Source organism: Lates calcarifer, linkage group LG2 (assembly GCF_001640805.2).
Source record: "Lates calcarifer isolate ASB-BC8 linkage group LG2, TLL_Latcal_v3, whole genome shotgun sequence".
Classification (NCBI taxonomy): domain Eukaryota; kingdom Metazoa; phylum Chordata; class Actinopteri; family Centropomidae; genus Lates; species Lates calcarifer.
The window spans coordinates 5,266,392-5,285,290 of NC_066834.1; the positions used below are offsets into that span (position 1 = coordinate 5,266,392).

The following is an 18,899-nucleotide window of genomic DNA, read 5'->3' on the forward strand; positions in this document are numbered from 1 at the left end:
AACATGGCTAAGGTTAGGGAAAGATCATAGTCATGCTTTAAAAAACAAAGTTGACAAATGTATGAACTGTAGAAAATGGGAAATAAGCTGCGGTCTGTCATTAAAGTCCAATGTTTTGTTGACACATCCATCCAGCCTAACTGTCACTCCAGTACGTCTGTCACTCTAGGAAGTTGTTGACTTCCCCCTTTCCTCCTGTCATAATTACTTCGGCTGCTAGAGGGCTTTGTCACTTTGTAAACACATATTATTTTGGGGCACTTGCTGAAACGACTGATGCTGTTGTTCTTTTTAAGAGGACAGTCTCTCTCCCACAGCTGGCAGCTGTTTTCAGTGAAAATACTCCAATAAACCAACTGTATGCTACCTGCCCAGCACTAAACAGCAGACAGACACAGCTGCCATCTGAACATAATGGAACATTTAGCAGCTAGAGAGCCAGGCAGCTTTCTTAGGAATGGGTGGAGACCAAAGTTAGAGCTACAAGGAGAGTGAATAATGGACTTATTTTCATCAGCTCATATGAAATATGACTTTAAATGAATACTAATGTTGCCCTGTGTCTGCTGGAAAGGCAACTGTTTGCAAATACATTTGCTTTATTAGGATATAATGCTTTTTGCGCTGCCCATAAATAGAAAAACAGGAATACAATAAATAATTCAGTGTCGGTTTAACAATAGTAAATTTAGTCCAGTTGAACCTCGCTAAGAAACACAGATTCATTACTATATTTTTATGTTTTGAGGAAACAAAACAACATTTCTAGCAGGCCAGCATGGAGTTGTTTCACACAGTCCAGCAACAATGTGAAATACAATAACAAAGCAAATGAAGCAAAACAAGACACTCGGGAGGAAAAATAATCAGATATTATTCACTAAGAGAAAACAAATTCTTGCTTACTAAATTTCATGTTATTTCCAGCAGTCAGTCAGCTGTGCTCAGCCATCAGTGGCATTTATTTACTTAACCTCCTCATTTGACCTACTCAGCGCCCATACACAACATGAATGCCGCAATTACACATATTCTTGTTACTGTTCTAAGCCCTGAATCAGCTCAGTATATATTGTATATTAGTATACTGACCTTAATATTGCTGTGTGATAAAACTTATTGTTATCTTCTATTATAATTTAGTAATATGTATGTCATCTGGATCAACTGACAGTAGCTTTCCACTAGCCTTGCATACTTTTGTTTTTTGCTCTCACCAAACCATAGCACTTCTTAGATTGTGACCCCAGAAAATGTCAGAGCAAAATATGTATGTGCAAAGTAATAATATATGTGCATAACATCAACAGAGTGACGCATGTTTAATGAGTGAATACACCCTGGACGCTGACAGAGTCTTAGATGAAACGAAAAGCACCAGCCAACCTCTGTATCTCAGCGCTGCAGATAAAGTCTCAGCCATCACTGTGCTAGAAGATGCCTGTGGTAGTTTGATTCTCAAGATGGACTGTACGTTGCTGTGATTTCAAACGAGTGGGAGACTAGCTGTTCCCAGACCAAAGCTGGAGCTGACTCAGACACTCTAACCCCTGTGCCCCAAATCACACAGCAGTGTTATCTGCCAGGGGATACAATCAAGGAAACACATCATAGTTCAGTCTCGGGAACTGGTCCGCTCACATGTATGCCTACACTATGGGCCTTGTACGCACACAAGCACATTCATTGAGTCAGTTGCTAATTGCACATGAATACTCTATAGCATGACTCATAGTGAAAGAGCAATTAGGCCTCTCTCTCACTGGCTTTGAACCAAACAGAGCTTTTATACTGCTTTCAGCATCTGCAGGCAAACCACGTGTTGCTTTGTCTGACCTGAGTGTCGGACCTCCGAGAGGATCAGTGGGCTTCCTGCCCACCCGAATGTCAGTACCTTCCCTCCCTCCTTTTTGTCATCTATTTCAGTTCCTCATTTACACTACAACCTTCCTGCTCCTATTAGTGGTGTAGCCATGTGTAACATCGATTGGGATATATTGCCATGTCTGGGCCTGAGTCCAGAACTGACGTGCATTTCGCTCCTGAATGGGTCTTTGTGTCTGTGTGTGGGAATAATAATAATGTTGTGAGAATTTAAGCATGTGTTGCTGCAACAACACCCTCATCTCAGTCCGCCTCAGCCCATCTATCCAAAATGAGAGTCCAGTTTGTCCCAAATCTTGTTGACATCAGACTGCAGGCAGTCGTGACGCATGCATACATATTAATGAAGCCATGAAGTCATTTATTCACCAGCTGATTTACATTGCAGAGCAGGGAGGTCCTAAATCAAAGGGATTTCAAAACACTTTACAAGATTTGCAAATTAGATGAGACAAGCTGTTTACTTCTCTAGCATGTTGTAGCTTTTGGCCCTAAACTTCATTTTAATCTTAATTCCCTCATTAGGCAAATACGACAGTGACTCCTTCTAAACGAGCGCAATTTGCTGAACATGCCTATTGAACATTGCATGTTCGCATGTGAGTACATGCTTTAAATATAGCCTCAAAACACACCAACACATTCATAAGCATGGAAGCGCACAGATGCAAAAACAATATGTAGCCCTCCATATTAATCTTTTTCTTGGCCGGGACTCACTAAAACGTTATCTACTTGTCTGCTTGTCTCTGGTCTCGGGGGAGGAATGTGCATGTGGCAGAGCCTGGAGGAGCAGAGTAGGTAGGACAGACTCAGGATTTGTATGCAGCGGGAGGCACCTTTTTAGGAGGAGCGTGTCTGGTCTGTCTGACGCTCAGTGATTCTCGGTGGGTAGGGAGCAGGAGCTTGCTCAGTTGGAGGAAAAGACTTATGGGCTTTATTGATCACAGGCTTGTGGGGTGGGGGTCCTCTCTCTGCATAAAACAGAGCTTTTATTGACATCAAGACTGCAACAGGTGAGGTAACTGAAGAATTCATCAGTGTAAGAGAGTGAATTAACATAAGCTTGGTTGAGGCTTTTGTTAATATCTTAAAAAACTGTAATTTGTTATGTTTTTAAATGTGTCTATGTGCACCAGAAACACAACTCTGGCAGAGTATGGCATCAATTTCACAGCTGCTAGATGATCATTTCACCTCTACGTCACTGGCAGAAAGAAGTCATACATGCTCTGCTGCACGCAACACATATACATCATACGACCTGCCTCAGATTCACTGAGGCATAACAGGATTATTACATGTCTGTGTTGTTGTCATCCTACCTAGAGATTACATTTCTATTTTTAGATAATGATAACAGATAACAACTGTGACAGGTAGGTACAGAAAAGTGAAATAGTAGGAATATGTTTTAAAAAGTACTTCTTGAATAGTTTGCCAGTGTGTTTAGAAACTGCATACAATAGTTCAAACTGTGTCAGAGGGGAATTATATCTGATTGTTAAGTGAATTGAGTGGAACTGAACATGAACAAAAACTTGCCTTGTGTTGAACTGTGCTAGAAGGGTTTTATAAACTGTGCAGTGAATTGGGACTTTGGAAACTGCCTTTGGGGAAAGGACTGAACTCTGAGACCTGTAGGTGATGGCTGTGATTTATTTATTTATTTATTTTTTTTTTTGTTTGTTTGTTTCTTTTTTTCTTTAATAGATGTCTGCAAATGTTGTGACCAGGAAACTGATGTATGTGATTGTGTAGACCAGGTTTGAAGTCATAGAGGTGTCTGTAATGTCTGCTTAGCCTGAGAAGCTGATCCAGAAAAGCACAGTCTTTCCATTTCTCTGCCAGCTTCCTGCGTTAGTGTGCTGTAGGTGATTTGTACAGCCTGTGGCTTGCCTAGCTGCATGCTCATCAACTCTGTGACAAAGTTCAATAAGCCAAACTCCCCACACCATTTCCCTGTCTCCTGGAGCCTCACCAGACAACACTCACTGCTCCTGCTGTCCACTGCTGTTGGATATTAAGCTCAGTATTCCTATTTAAAAAGAGACTCGACACACAGCAGGTGCATGAGTGAGCACAGAAGTTAATGCCAGAACTCTAATTTGAAGATACTCACTTGTCTTATCTTATTTGCGAGCCTGCTGCACTGAATTCGGGGAAGTAAACTGGGGCTGAATAATTGTTCTTGTACCAGTCCACAGTTGTTGGCATTTTACCACAGCACTCGTTCTGGCAGCAGTCGGCACATGACGTCTGACCCCCTGTTGTACACACACATGGAGAACTGCTTGTTTTGTTAAGCTGTGGAGATATGCTACCACAAATACATGTGAGCTGGAAATGAATCCTCAGGAACAGGTAATTTATTATCACAAAACGCCTTAGCTCTAAGGAAAAATAAGGTATTGTTCATGGCTGATGGACTTGGACATGAGGCCCAGACTGTGATATTGAAATGGAGTTTCAAGGCTGTGGTTTAAAAAAAAAAAAAAAAAAAAAAAACTTGTTCTGTACGAGAAGGATGTCAAGTAACAAGGACATCCTTCAGCACGAAAAGATTTAGCGGTTTTTCAAAAGTCTATTTTGCAGAGCAGCACCAACAACTGCTTTAGTGACTGACTGGCTCTGAGGGATTTAAAAAGGAGGGTGTATATTTTAGTAGCAATTATTTGTCAAGTTGATTTTCCTGAATGCACTTTTCCAAGTTGCTTATTTTAATGATATGATTATATGGCAGAAATTCTATACTGATTATAGCAACTAGAGATGATTTGGAACATACAACTGTGTCTGTGTGTCTGTGGTACCAAGTACTGAAACTGACAATGTAAACCCTACTTGTATTTTTAAGCCAGATATTTTAGGCCTGATTTACAGTATAATTTAGTTACATTTATATTGTACTGACAGCACAAAATACTGATGAAGAGAAGAATCGATGACTTCCAACCACATACTGGACAAATGATGTTGAGATGTCAGATTTATGTGACGGTCAGGTTGTCCTGACATGACATTCTCATGTTGCCAGATACCTGTACACTCCTGAAGAGTGTGAGTGTGACAGCAAAGTTGACTTCCCTCCCTGAAGCCATCACTCTGGCACACATGTGACAAGTGACTATGCTATTTGAGGATGAAGCTTCAGTGTTGTGGCATACCAGGCCTAACGCCAAGCTGACACAGGAACTAGCAGCAGAATGTAAGAACAGGTCATCTTCTCCTCCAGCCTGCACGTCCCTTTCTGACATATGTTCATAGATGACTACACTCTGGAAGTTTTTAATTTTCTGTCTTGTGTAGAGAAATGTTCTGTCTCAGAGACCTTAACTATGGGTTGAGGAAATTGTAGTATTGTACTAATAGTTGTAGTACTCTTTCTGTAGCATGTCTTTGCCTCTATTTTGGAATCTCTGCCAGTGGAGCCATCTGAAATTTTGTTTTTGAGTCATCCACCTCTCATCACTGAGTGGACAGATTTGTAGAGGCTACTGACCTGTGCTGTTCATTAGGACCAACATATGGATACATGGTTGAAAAACTGTAACTTGTCCTATCCAAAATGTCTTTGGTTAACATTTCACATATTTGTAATCTTACAATCACTGAGAACATTCTTTTGAATACAACTCAAGGGAAATAGATCCAGTATTTGACTCAGGTGGGTTTTAGGTCTAATCAAACACTGTTCTTTTAGTTTGTCTTCACCAGTTCCCCTTGTTTTCTGGTCTTTGTAGACTGATTTTAAACTGTTACTCTCCTATTTGATCATTGTGATACATTTTTAAATGAATAAAACTATGATAGTTAATAGGAGACCACATATAGCTGCTGCGACATTTGTCACATTTTAAGTGTTAACAGTGTGTTAACACAGCAAAGTAATTATCTACGTTCATGCTGGTAAGGATTATAAGTTGTGGGCTTTATTTGCATCTGTGATACACGATGTGCCTGATTTTCCTTACATCTTGCATAAGCTTGTGCATATTAGGCCGTGTGTGCCTGTGTTTTAAACAAGGACAGCAGTTAGCTGAGGTGCAACACCTTTTCTCTCATTAGGCTTACTAAACAGGATAATGATTCCCCTGAGAATATGTCACCATCGCTCTGCTTGCCCTGTCACTCTCTGCACCACCATCGCCATGGTGATCAAAGCCAGATGTGCTCACTTCTGTTGCCGCCAACAAAGCACAACTGTACTGAGTGTTTTTACAGGTGTCACTCTGCTCAGTGCCATAGCCCGTAGGGAATCTGCTCTGTACTGCAGCAACATTAGACAAACCTAAAAAAAGAAAAACAAATAAGTAAATAAATCTTCTGTCACACACATTCTGCGGCTGAAACAAGGAATTAAAATAAACTAAATTTGACTGATGAAAGTCAGTTGTAATTATTGTTTTGTTTCTTTTAATTGCTTCAGCTACAGTCACTGTACACAGATGGCAGTCTATGTTTTATTAGAGAATCTGACATCTAAAATAAAGGAGTACCAGTTTCAGCTGCAGAATTGCTGTTGTCCAGCAGTTTCAAATTCTCACCTTTCTCTCTGTCATGCTTACATGTTCCCTTCATGTGTTATTTCAACATGTGACAACATATTATCATAATTCTTAATCAGACTAATATGATGGTTTTCTCAGAAACATCTTATAACTGGCTGCTTCATCTCATCTACAGTATCCACAACTCTTGCTATTAAATGCGTCTCCTATTTATAGTCCATATTTTGAGCTCATGCTGGGTTGAAGTTTGTCTCAACTCCTGCAAGCCAAACTTATTAAACTATCAAGTAACCAACCAAAAGAGACCAGCGGCTGCCAACAAAAACAACAGCAAACCAAACATTACAAATTTATTGTGACTGCAGATGAATGAACATGCAGAAAGTTCAGACCATTCAGCTATTTTGAACAGAGAACAAATCAGAGCTTTGGGACAGAGAGGGGGGCATATCAAAGATCTGTTGTGATATTTTTCGTGATATGTTCCATTTGCCTGAAAAGTGGTGAGGGATGAGTTTTCCGTCTTTCATTTCTTTTAACAACAAAAACATCAACAAAAACCTCTGCTAGGCACAACAACAAAGACAAAAGAACTGAAAGAGGGCAAAAATTTACACTGGTGTAATGCAACGGTGATCAAAGAAATACAGACAAGACACATAAAAACACACCTGTGGTGACAGATGGAGGTAGCCCCAGTAAAGAAGAGATAGGGCAACACAGCACTGCAAGAGAAATTGGGAGACAGGAATGAGGGAGGAATAATAAAGATGGTGGGAAGAATCCAGTGTTGATTTAAGAGGGTGTTCAACCACAAACATAAGCACTTTGCACAGACATTAACATTTTGTCTAAGACCAGTCTGGCTCGATCTATAAAAGGGAGAGAACAGTGAAAGCCTGACATGTCCCTGGGTGACACTATTAGGGTTTTGGTTTACCACCATAACTGTCTCCTCCTGGATCTGAGCCCAACAACAAGGTGACTCGGCTCGGACTGTACACTGATTAGTCAGGTTCTGCCACAGAGTGATGCTCACTGGCACAGCTGCACGGTTACAAAAAAAAAACAACAGAAAGAAAGAGACAAAAGAAGTAAGAAAGAAATATAAATGAGAAAGTACATGGAAAATACAGTCTGGTTATGCAGGTCAGAGTACCTCCCTGTGACCTGATATACGTCTACAAAGTTTCAACCACGTTTTTCAGCTACACATGTCACTTATGTTCTAATGCATTTTTTTGCATCAACACGTCATGTGACAGCTCAAATTTCACTGACAACATCAAGAGTCTTTTTAGGCTTCAAGTCAGTTTTCTTCCATTTTACATTCCTAACTGCAGTGACTGTGTATTGGGCAGCGGGCACGGCTAAAACGCAGGTAATCACATAGGAGTTCTGTGGCTGAACATTTCCATTGTTGACACTGGATTGAAGTTGCTGACTTGCTGCATTCCCTATATAGCCCTTGGCAACACTGAGTAAAATCATCATACTTTCCAGATTGTAAAAAAGGAAAAACCTTGCCAGTGAGTGTAATCCAGGCAGCAATTACATTTCCACCAAAATGGATTTGGCAAGGCAAATTAGTAGCATTTCAACATATTCTGTAGGAGATAGGGATGGATGGCTACATCCTTCCCAAACTTTCTCTCCGACTGTAACTGACACCATCAGCAGATTAGAGAATGATTCTGCCAGGCAACTCTGAAAATAGAAAGCGATTTTTGCACCATAAAATTCCACAGTATGATATGTACAGAGAGTTATAAATACAGCAGTGCTCACTCTTTGACTCTTGGGGAAAAGAAATAGTGACAAATCTGTTGATCTGCTTTGTACTTTCCACCCCTCCTCTACAAATCCTCAGACACATTTTTAACTTCATCTCCAATCAAAGAAGCCCAGATTGCAATCTGCTACACAATATGTTTTGCTCCACTTTATTAGGCCCATAGATAAACCTCATGGCTGGAACACAGGCCTGTGAGTAATGAAGGCTCCCTCAGCATAACAAGATCCTAGCATCCTTATGCTCTCCTTCTCCTCTCAATTTGTAGCGTCTATGAGTTTAGCTGGTCATTTTCCTGCTTTCCTTTCAAAGGAACAGGCACCACACAGATGCCGTTACAAAATGTAATCATTTTTTTCAATCTTGCAAGCAATTAAAGAGAATGAACTGTCAGTATGTAAGCAGCTCCTGATGTGGACGAAATGTATTCCAGCTAATCATATTATATTAACAATTAGAGTGCTCTTACCTGACACACATACACACACACACACACACACACACACACATAACACCCTATGTTGCAAGACGTTTTGGAAATTGCAGCACACAGTAATGTACATGTCTGCAATTAGACAGACATAGAACATTGGTGTTTTTGGTGATTATTAAGAGCCTAATCACATGTGAATCAGAAGCATCATTACAGTGCGTTATCTTATATTCACACCTTGGTACATTCAAATAACAAATAACAAAATAACATTAAGGTAACTGAAAAAAAGAAATCCAGTGATACGGATATGGTGGCATTAGAAGGAGAGAGAGAGTGAGAGAAAAAAAACAAATGAAAAACAAATTCACTTCTTTGAGGCAGAGCTTTTTCAAAAAGCTGATGCACTAAAGAAGGTGACTGCTGTTTCACCCTTGCAGAGAGTCATGAAAGACCTTAAAAGAAAGTGGTTTGATTTTAAACTGCTTAGTAAAAAAATAAATAAAATAAAATAAAAAAAAGAGCACTGCAGCCAGCTAAGGCTAAATTCAAGGCCACTGGAGGAGATTGGTTAACAACAACTACTTTGCTCTCCCAAACTGCTGAGTGCATCACTGGGGAGGTGTTTGTCTCTGGCTCTGCTCCCTGGGAACAGTTGTGTCCCTCCCCAGTGCTGGAGATATTCACCAGCTGACAGGCTACAGCGGGGAGACCTTGTCAGATAGTGGGCTAACTGTTTGGCAGATGTGTCTTTCCCTGTCAGTGTCCGGGTCTTTATCTGCTGTGTATTTATGTAAAACTGATTTATGCTTTAAGGGAGGCATATGTTCAGCACAGTCACTTTTAATAACCTGTTTAATTTATATCAGCGACTGATAAAGGTTCACACATGCTCTTTAAAAGCTTTGAGTCAGATGTGAAATTTTATTTAGAAAATTTAACAATCCAAATACTCTGAAACTAAGATAAATCTGGACTTTTATTATGTGTATTCATGCCTATGTAGCATTTTATGAGCAAATGCATTCATGAACCATAAAAAACTCAGCTCATCATGTAGCAAATTATGCAGAGTATCAACAAAAAAACTTCCAGGAATGCTGCACACTACAGCCTCCTTACATTTAACAAGGCAGCACATCTTAGAAAAGCCCAATAATCACATTTTAAAAATAAAAGGTAGAAAAGAGAAACATTCAAAGAAGATAGTGACCACAGATGTTCTCTCTCAGCAGCACATTCTCTGACTTAAGCTATGAATATAGTCCAAAACAGCAGTTATGTTTGAACTACACTGGGTGTCTAAATGGGCACACATGTTCACACATTTGTCAGCCCGTACATGGCTATAAAGCTTGCACTGCACACAGAGCATCCATGCAGACCAATAATGGAAATGCTGATCCTTGCAGCCAAGCAGTTTTGGAAAGAAACAGAACAGAGGGAAAAGAAAATACTGAAAATACTTGACAGTCAGAGGAGGACTTAAAAAAAAAAACAACAACAAAAAAAAAAAACTAAATCATCACTTGGGAGAATTTGGGCATAGATGATCTGAGCAGTTTTGACCTGTGTGATTGCATTAGTACTCAGCCTTCAGTTAGGTCACATACACTTGTAATTGTAACTATATTTTAAAAATTGTGTGGTGTTTATATGACTTTCTGTCTCTCTGTACTTAATCGTTAACAATTATTTTAGTATAGCCATAGCATGATCCATTTCTGTTCACTAACTTGGTACATGTTTAAGTGTGATGAATATAAGCAACATGAAAACAAAAACAAACAAGAAAAAAGGAACACAAGACCAGCAGCCACACACACATTAACATGCACTAATTTCAGTCAAATGCTTGAAACTTTTGTGATTTATGAAAAGGACAACAAAACACTTTTTGCCTTATTTTATTGTAAATTGGTCTATAAAAGTAAATGATATGAGTAGAGATAAAACAAATATTCTTAAGATATGAGTGATTACAGCAGGGATGTAGGAGAACAGCATCAGTTCTGGTCAAACTGTGGCTGGATGAACTTGTTTCCTTTGAGCCATATTTTAAACACTTGTCACACACACAGTGACAAAACAGTCCAGCACAATCAACAATCAACTTGTCAAATTATATTTAATTACTGTTATATCCTGTGACTCATATGTATTTATCTCATGTGTGTATAAATGTATAGTTTTACAGACTGCAGATAACATTTTATAGAGAATACAACAAAATGAAAGGAATGAAAAAGACTCAAAGGAGAAAAAAGACAGAGAAACATATAGAAAATAGTTATACCAAAAGTAATAAATGCAGATATAAACTCTTTTTAATGGTACATGACTAATAACATACACATGAACGTAACAAATGTGGAATTAAAAACTAAAATTAAGGTAGGATAAGACGTGATAAATGTTTAAAATAAATGTTGGAAGTATAATGGGAATATCAATGTAAAAGAAAATGTGATATACTTTTTATTTAATATTGCATACCTTTGGATTACACACTAAGTGCTTAGTAACATTCCATCTTTTACTTTCAGAGAAAATGCTATAAGTTATATTTCCATTGTTAAGAATATATAAAATGATAGCCAAACATGTTTGGCAGTGCACTTTGCAAGATCAGGTAGAGACTGATGAATCTATTTGGCGTTTATTTATTTTAGCATTTCCATCAAACCAGACCTTTTGTAAGTCTTTGTTTTGAGTCTCCATTTCATGAACCTCTGAGGACATTCCAAGTATGAGCAGCTTTTTTTGAACTTTTCTTTTAGAAAAGGATTTTTTATCTTTGTACCATAGAGTGTTGGTCTTCAAAATTATTAATAGATTTATACGAATGTATTTTATGAAACTTTATAAGGTACTTTATTCCTTACTTAATGTTAATACTTGTAATTTAATTGCCCTGAAATTTACGCCTTTACCTAGTTCTTTTCTTGTTTACAAAATTAGCTGAAATCTTTTATGTCACATTCAGAGCAAGTTTAGATGTGTGCATACAAACACTCCGTATGCTTTACATATATGTTGTTTCTGAGATAAGAAATGAACCTCATAAGGCCCTGAGTTTGGCGAGGAGAGCCTCTACATCTGACTCTCCATTGGTGCTGCAGCTGCTGACTGCAGCGCCACTGGAGGAAGGCTGGAAGGCCAGAGACTCTGCCCCAACCTCCATCTCTTTCTCAGTCAGTTTAACCATCTCCCTCTCCACCACCCTCTCCCTGTCCAGCCCATAGCTGTGACTTGGGGCGTTCCTATACCTGTGGCCTGAGTCCGAACACACCACAGCCTTCACCCTGGCTGCAGATGGTTGGCCCTCAGACTCGTTATGGGCCTCCTTGGCAGGGGGAGCTTTCACCGCTGCTGAACCCGCATTTATATTCTGCCGAGAGCGAGACCTTTGCAAAGGTGTCTTGTTTTCTGTGAGTGAAAAACAGACAAAGCAGTGAGTACAACTGTGAGAATGAGAGAGGAGAGGAGGAAGTTGATGTGTTATTGACTCGTCAAACAAATGGAAGCAAGGGGGTTAATCAGATTACAGATTAAATTAGAAGACAAACAGAGAATAGGATAGTAGGGTAAAAAAAAGCAAGCGAATGAATAGAAAATGTAACGTCTGTCACATTGCAGCAAACATAAAATGATGGAATAACAGAAGTCGTTGGACAGTAACAACAAGGATTTTAGTAAGTTAATGCGCGCGCAGAACAAAGCAAAGGCACATATACACACATGAGCTCACTGTACACACTGTTAGCCTGGATGAATACACACACAAACATACATCATTGAAGGGTACACTGTGCATACACACACTGATGAGGACAAATTTTGTGCAGCAGAATGTGGCATGTGGCCAGCTCAGTATGATGAAATGGATATGGCTGATCAACCGCCACAGAAACTCAATAACATTGTACATCGCCCTTTTCCAATCTTCCAGTCTCTTTCCCTTTGCTCTTACATGACACCCTCCCACTCAGCTCCACCTTCCCCTGATTCCACCATCATCATCCATTCTCCTTCCTCCGCTCTTCATCTCAGCGCTCTACTCGTACAGTAGTCCTCTTCATCTTTCTTATTCCTCTTACCCACAACTCCCCCCACACACCCACCTGTCCCCCGTTCTCCTCTCTCCTCACAGCCGTCCTGCCCTCCCCTCTGGTTTCCGACTTAAAACACACACCCAGACAGACAGTGGAACAGAGCGACGGCCCAGATCAGACCCACGTTCTGAATTATAATCCCTCTGAGTAGATCTTAGACTTCATCATCAGTATGTGTGCGCTGGAAGGAGAGGGTAAATCCATATTTATGTGACCTTGAGCGTGTGGCTGAGAGGAGTGGTGCGAGGAAAGACACCGCCGCATTTAAAGTTTCCTGAGCCTGAAATGTCTGGCAAACAGGAGTCAAACACAGTAGAGCAGAACAGAGCGACCCGCTCTGTCAGCCAATCGGTAATGAGTTTGGAGCGTGGCCAGTCAGTCATGACAGTGTGTTTTATGGGCCGCGCTGACGAATGACAAAGAACGTCCCTGAACACAACCTCTGACAAATAAATAAGGATAAAGGGAGGAAAGAGAGAAGGCAAGAAGGAACCGACTGCAAAATTAAGCAAAGAAAGCCAGTGATCTCACACACACACACACACACACACACACACACACACAGGTACATTCACACTAAAACTCGTTAGGCAAACAAGAGGCAGTGGGGATTTTAAAAGGACGAAATGAGTAGTGTGTTTCCTTGCTGCTGTGACTGAACATTTACCACAGCTGAAAATCCGAGTCTCCTCTAATTATCTCACCCTCTCTGCACTCTCTTCCTGTTGTTGCAGTCTCAATTGTAAAAGATGACAATTATTCCCCACTGTCGATCCTCTTGCCTCACACTCCCTTATCATGTCCTGTTCCTCTCTCCTCCCTCTAAAAACCTGTCATCTACTACCCCCCCACCCCATGATGCCTGTTTCTTTCTGCTCCATCAGGGCGATGCCCCAGAAACACACATTTCCTTTTCCAAATGACACACTCGCAGATTCAGAGCTGATGTTGGGAAAATTATCAATCGTGGTATCAGCAATTTGCATTTTAATATCTTGTTTACACTTTTAAACTGATGCCATTTCTGTCATCTCGGGGAAGAATGAAGGAGAACATATAAGTGAGTACTATCTGACATCAGTTTTGACAAAATTCAATAGCATGAATTATCATTTCATTATTTCCTGCTGTGCATGAACCCTTAATGATGCTGTATGTAAATCAAAGCACTGTATCAATACATGCAGTATATACACTTGTATTTACACTTCAAAAAGAGATTTAAAAAAACCCACACTTCAATAACACCTCTTATCCAAAAGTGCATTTCTTTTCTTCCTAACAGGGCTCTGGCCTTTAGGGGTGAACATGATCAAAGTGCTGGCAAGTTGAGTTTCTTCTCGCTCTGCCCGCCTGTGACACCTAGCTGCCCCTTCCTTTGAAGCCTTGCTAGCTTCCCAATGTATTCCTTCATCTAAGCTGTAAAACACGTCTGAGGACGTCTGAGAGATGTAAAACATGTCTCATCTCACAGGTTGTACTCCTTTAACCAACTGACACTGGTTTTATAGGAGAGCGAGTCAAGTGGAATTTCAGTCGAAATAGCAGCTCTGGATTATAATAAAGAATTTGAAGACAAAACCTTTTATTATTGAACACATGCTGCATTTATCCCTCTCAGACAATTTGATACAGATTTAGATATGCGATTTGCAATCTGATATAAAGAATAATAGATTCTTAATTGTCAGTGAATGAAGATGTTTCACAGGCAATAACTTAAATAAAAACATTTTCTTTTTCTATTTTTATTTTATTTCAAGTACCCAGTGCAAAAAGCCCCCTACATAATCAGCTTCCTTACCATCAATAGTTCATCAATTCAGCATTACACTCTATAACCTTGTCACAGTGGACAGTTAACCTGGTATCAGACACCCCTGTTTTTGAACACAAGTCTGAAAACAATGTAAACAAAATAAAGAAATGACTGTTCTTCAACCCTTTTAGGGGGTATAAGAGAATGAGATTGAGTATAAGAGATTGAATGAGTATAAGAGATACAGTTACAGAAGCTACAGAAGTTACAGAAGCGCACACATGATAGAGATGGAGTTTTTTTTGTTTGTTTGTTTTTTTTTTGCCTCAGCTATTTTTTCGGCATAAAAAATGTAATACACAGCCTCTGTGAAGCCATAGCTACAAGCTTTAGCCAATCCTGTATCAATAGTTGCTGCAGTGACATGGAGATGATGTGGAAAATGTTTTGCACAAACATAATCAGGAGACTTTCAAACAAGGTATAATGTATCAAGGTTGCGTGAAGATTGAGTCCAGTACAGACCAAAGCACACCTAAAACAGCTCTACCAAGGCCAAAGTGTCCCATGAGTGGGATGCTGTATTGTACCAAGTTAAATCAAAACTGATGCAACAGAACCTGAGATATTCTCATTTTTATTTTTCAGATTTGTCAAGAAGTCTGGTAACCTCATCTCTTTGTAACTCCAAACAGCCAGACTTGTTCCATTTTCAAACTTGTAGTCCTTCTTCCTGAAGTAACACCGACCCAAGTGACATCATTTAAGACGCCACAGAGCGCTCTCTCTCTCTAGGGCTACAAAATACTGTGCACAGTTTTACATTATTTTATGTGCAGGAATACTCCCAAAGACCTATAAACACACTTTGATGTATAAAATCAGTGGACTTCCCCTTTAATAATAGGCAGTGACAAAAGGGACAAAATTTTGGACAGTCCCCAAGAGCGATGCAGTTTTCAATTAAACTTTGGCAACTGGGTGTTTGTTTACCGTGATTTCACGGTCATTGTCATCCATCTAAATCCATCTCTACGAAAACACTAATGGGTGCATGTCCTTGTAAATAAAATAGCTTATTGCTTCAGTTATTGCCTTTGACCAAGAGAAGTCAGGGACAAGTAGTGTAAGTTGCTATCACTAGCTTTGTTGTTAGCTTGCCTCAGGTTGACTGTTCCTACAGACAGTGATTCTGTCAGCACTCAGTTGTTCTTGCTGTTTTCTTAGGTGAGTTGTTGATGCCACTTTTAAAGATTTGAAGGTACTGCTGCATGTTTTGCATGCTGTATTGTTTGTCAAGACTTCTGGCTGCATAGCACATGGTAGAGTCTGATTTCTTTCCATTACTGATCTTTTTTTTTTTTTTTTTAACAAATATTTGAATAGAATTTGGAAAACCTCCTCTGTCCAATATTAGGAAATGTGAGAGGTATTTCTTTCACAGTTCCTTATGTAAGATCATTTGCTCCATTAATATTTGCTGCTCCAACTGATGCACATGAGCTTTTACTTATCTCTCTCCCTCCTCCCTTCTTCTGCTCTCTTGAAGTTTGGAGAAGTTGGTCGGCTGGCAGGCAGGCTGAAGCAGGGAGCCTCAGCAGAGAAGAGACAGAAAGTAAAGTCTCAACTGCAGCAGTGCCTGTCTTTTTCTTTGCCTGACTGTTACAGCTACGCTGCCTGCCACCATTGTGGTGACAATGAACTCATCTACGTGAAGAGCTGTTAAGAGATTGGAGCAAAACAGTCAACACATGAGAAAGCCTGGAGACTGGTATTTTGCAATGTCTGTAAAACATGAACACAATGCGATTTTGCTAAACTACCAGTCTATCACAGTCCTCAGTCTGCTGCTGTCCTTTACTTTGCTGGAAGGCAGAGTGGAGAAGAAAAGAAAAACAATGATAAAAGAGCTGGCAGACTGAGCTTGTTGTGTCTCTTCTTGCTTTCAGCTTTACTGTAAAATTTGTCTTTAAACTGTAAGTCTCAGCCCCATAGCCTTTTAACCAGCTACTGACACTGGTTTTGTTGCTGCGTAAGACAAGTAAAATCTCAAACAAAACAGACTAATCGCTGCTCTGAATGGTTTGAGAATATCAGGAATTTCAAGATGGAACCATGGTGGTTTGTTAAATGCCTGATAGGTTGGCATTTTGTAGGAATGTAAAAGGTCCTGTCCAATAGAGAAAACGGAGCATTTCTTTTTTTTTCTGCAAATAGCTGTAGAGAGGAATTCACATTTTCCTCTTGTCAGATCATTTGGCCCATTTGCATTTGCCACTTCAAATACAGATGCAGATGAGCCTTTCCTCTCATCTCTCACTCCCCTCCCCACTCTCTCCACCCTTATGAAGTTTGCTGTATTTGATCACTTTAAGAAGAGAGTAGTCATGCAGACTCACAAAAATACAGACAGTGAAGTGACTTTTTCTCTCTGCGGAGTGACTGACACAACAAGTTGAAGTTAGCAAGATCAAACACACACTTCTACACCCACCATAAATCACAACACAGCTAGCTGGCAGTTCCCTGCATGTTCAGTCTAATGATGACTATTTGCCCTGTTTTTTTCTACAAATACAAACATCAGTTTACTGCTCAAGGATCAGGTCATGTGTGTGGAGCAACAAAATTCAATTTTGTGCAAAATTCAAATTTTTTAACTAGGGACAAACCAGTGATTCATGTATCAACTATCCTTTCTGATTAATTGTTGTTTGGTAAGAAATGCTAAGTACATATTTCCAGTCATCGTTGATCTCCTTAAATTTTATCATTTTGTTTAATAATATAAAACCAAGTGAAGCAGCAAATCCTCATATTGGAGAAGCTGAAATCAGCCATTGGTATGAGGCACAATCATTTTAAGAGTCCCAGAAGCCCAGGATGGTGTATTTTGGTTCAGTATCTTGTTTTATCGAATCAACAATCAAAAAATCCTAAAGATAATCAGTTTACTATCAAATAAGACAGAGAGAAGCAGCAAATGCTATTTAGCCTTTTTGCTTGAAAAAAATATACAATCAATTTCATGTTTACATGACCTGTCTTACTGTGAATTGATGACTTTTTGCAAACCCTGCCAGACTTTTAATATTTACACAGTGGAAGAGGGGATCTGGAATATGTTTTTACTGCATGTCATTCAGTAATTAGCCAGCTAGAGGTGTAAAAATACACTCACTATGATCCACTGTGCGAGTGAAAGTGCACATTATGTTCCTGATCTCATTATTTCAAGTACATGTGGCTGGTACTGGAATTTTACAATGTAAGCTAAGCATTGTTCTGATAAGGCGCCTGTTCACCTAACTCTGTCTGGAGACAGATGAAAAGGCTTGATGACTACATTTATTGGTGACTGGCTAAACTGTGACAGACGGCATTTATAAAGGTTTGGAGGGTACAAGAAGAAGACCACAAACAACCATCAGATATCCCTCCTCTCTAATGGACAGTTGTACAGTGCCACTGAGGTCAGGCTACAGTACGGATGCAACACAGCCCCATCATTTTGTTTATGTGAGCCTGAAACTACGATTTAATGCATTTGTGCTTGTTCAATACTGAGACGAGATGTGCAGAGGAAATTTATCTCAGAGTTGAAAATGTATGGTGTCATTAATGTGTGTGATGCGCCAATGTCCCAGAGTGAGTCTTTTTAAAAGGTAAAAGCTAGCAGACAGCTTGTTAGTTTGCCCGTGTGCATTAGGCTGGCTGTAATTAAAGATCATTACCTGGCAACAGACCAGTCATTGAAGGTTTGTCCCTTGCTTGCTCATCGTAGTCAGCTGCATGTGTGCAGAGCAGTGTGTCTAGCTTCTCTGTCACACAGAGAAACAAGAGAGAGGCAGCAAGCAAGTGAAAGGAGAGTGGAGGGAGGACAACAGTGGAAGAAATGGGATGATGGTGGAGAAGATGACAAGACAGACAGAATAAACAGCCTCAAGATAGTGGCATGATTGGGAGGCAATGATTGTGATTTGGACTAAAATAAGAGTACAGAAAAAGAGAGGGAGCTACAAGGAGAGAGAAGAAGATAAAATAAGAGGTGTGGGGATGGATTGTTGAAAGAGCACTATAACAATCCCTGTGGGTAATGTCCAAACTAGCACTGTTATAGGTAACTGAAGCCTGTCCTGCCCTAATGCATATCAAAGTGTTTTCCTTTGTTGAGCTGTGATTTGACTCCCTTCTCTTGTGTCCCTCCTTTCCCACATTTAACAACCCCAAATATCTTTGTTGAAATACAGAAGAATAGATCATAGAGTTAGTGGAAAAGCAACATCTTTTGGAAGCCTTTTAGATGGATGTGTGCTGGTATGCAATTGAGACATTTTTTAGTTGTCTTCCACTCTATACATGTTTTTCTACCGCTGCATCATCTGGCTCCAAATGACATTACTTT

The 18,899-nt window shown here is 39.8% G+C and overlaps 1 protein-coding gene across 1 annotated transcript in view; it reads right to left on the bottom strand.

Annotated features, from left to right (window-relative positions):
• Nucleotides 1-10,511: 10,511 nt before the first annotated feature.
• LOC108887995 (protein diaphanous homolog 3) overlaps nucleotides 10,512-18,899 on the bottom strand; it is a 152,415-nt gene continuing 144,027 nt past the window's right edge. The window contains exon 28 of the mRNA XM_051074353.1: nucleotides 10,512-12,049. Within this exon, the coding sequence (XP_050930310.1) occupies nucleotides 11,682-12,049 (368 nt within the window). The 3' untranslated portion in view covers nucleotides 10,512-11,681. The remainder of the gene's footprint in view (nucleotides 12,050-18,899) is intronic.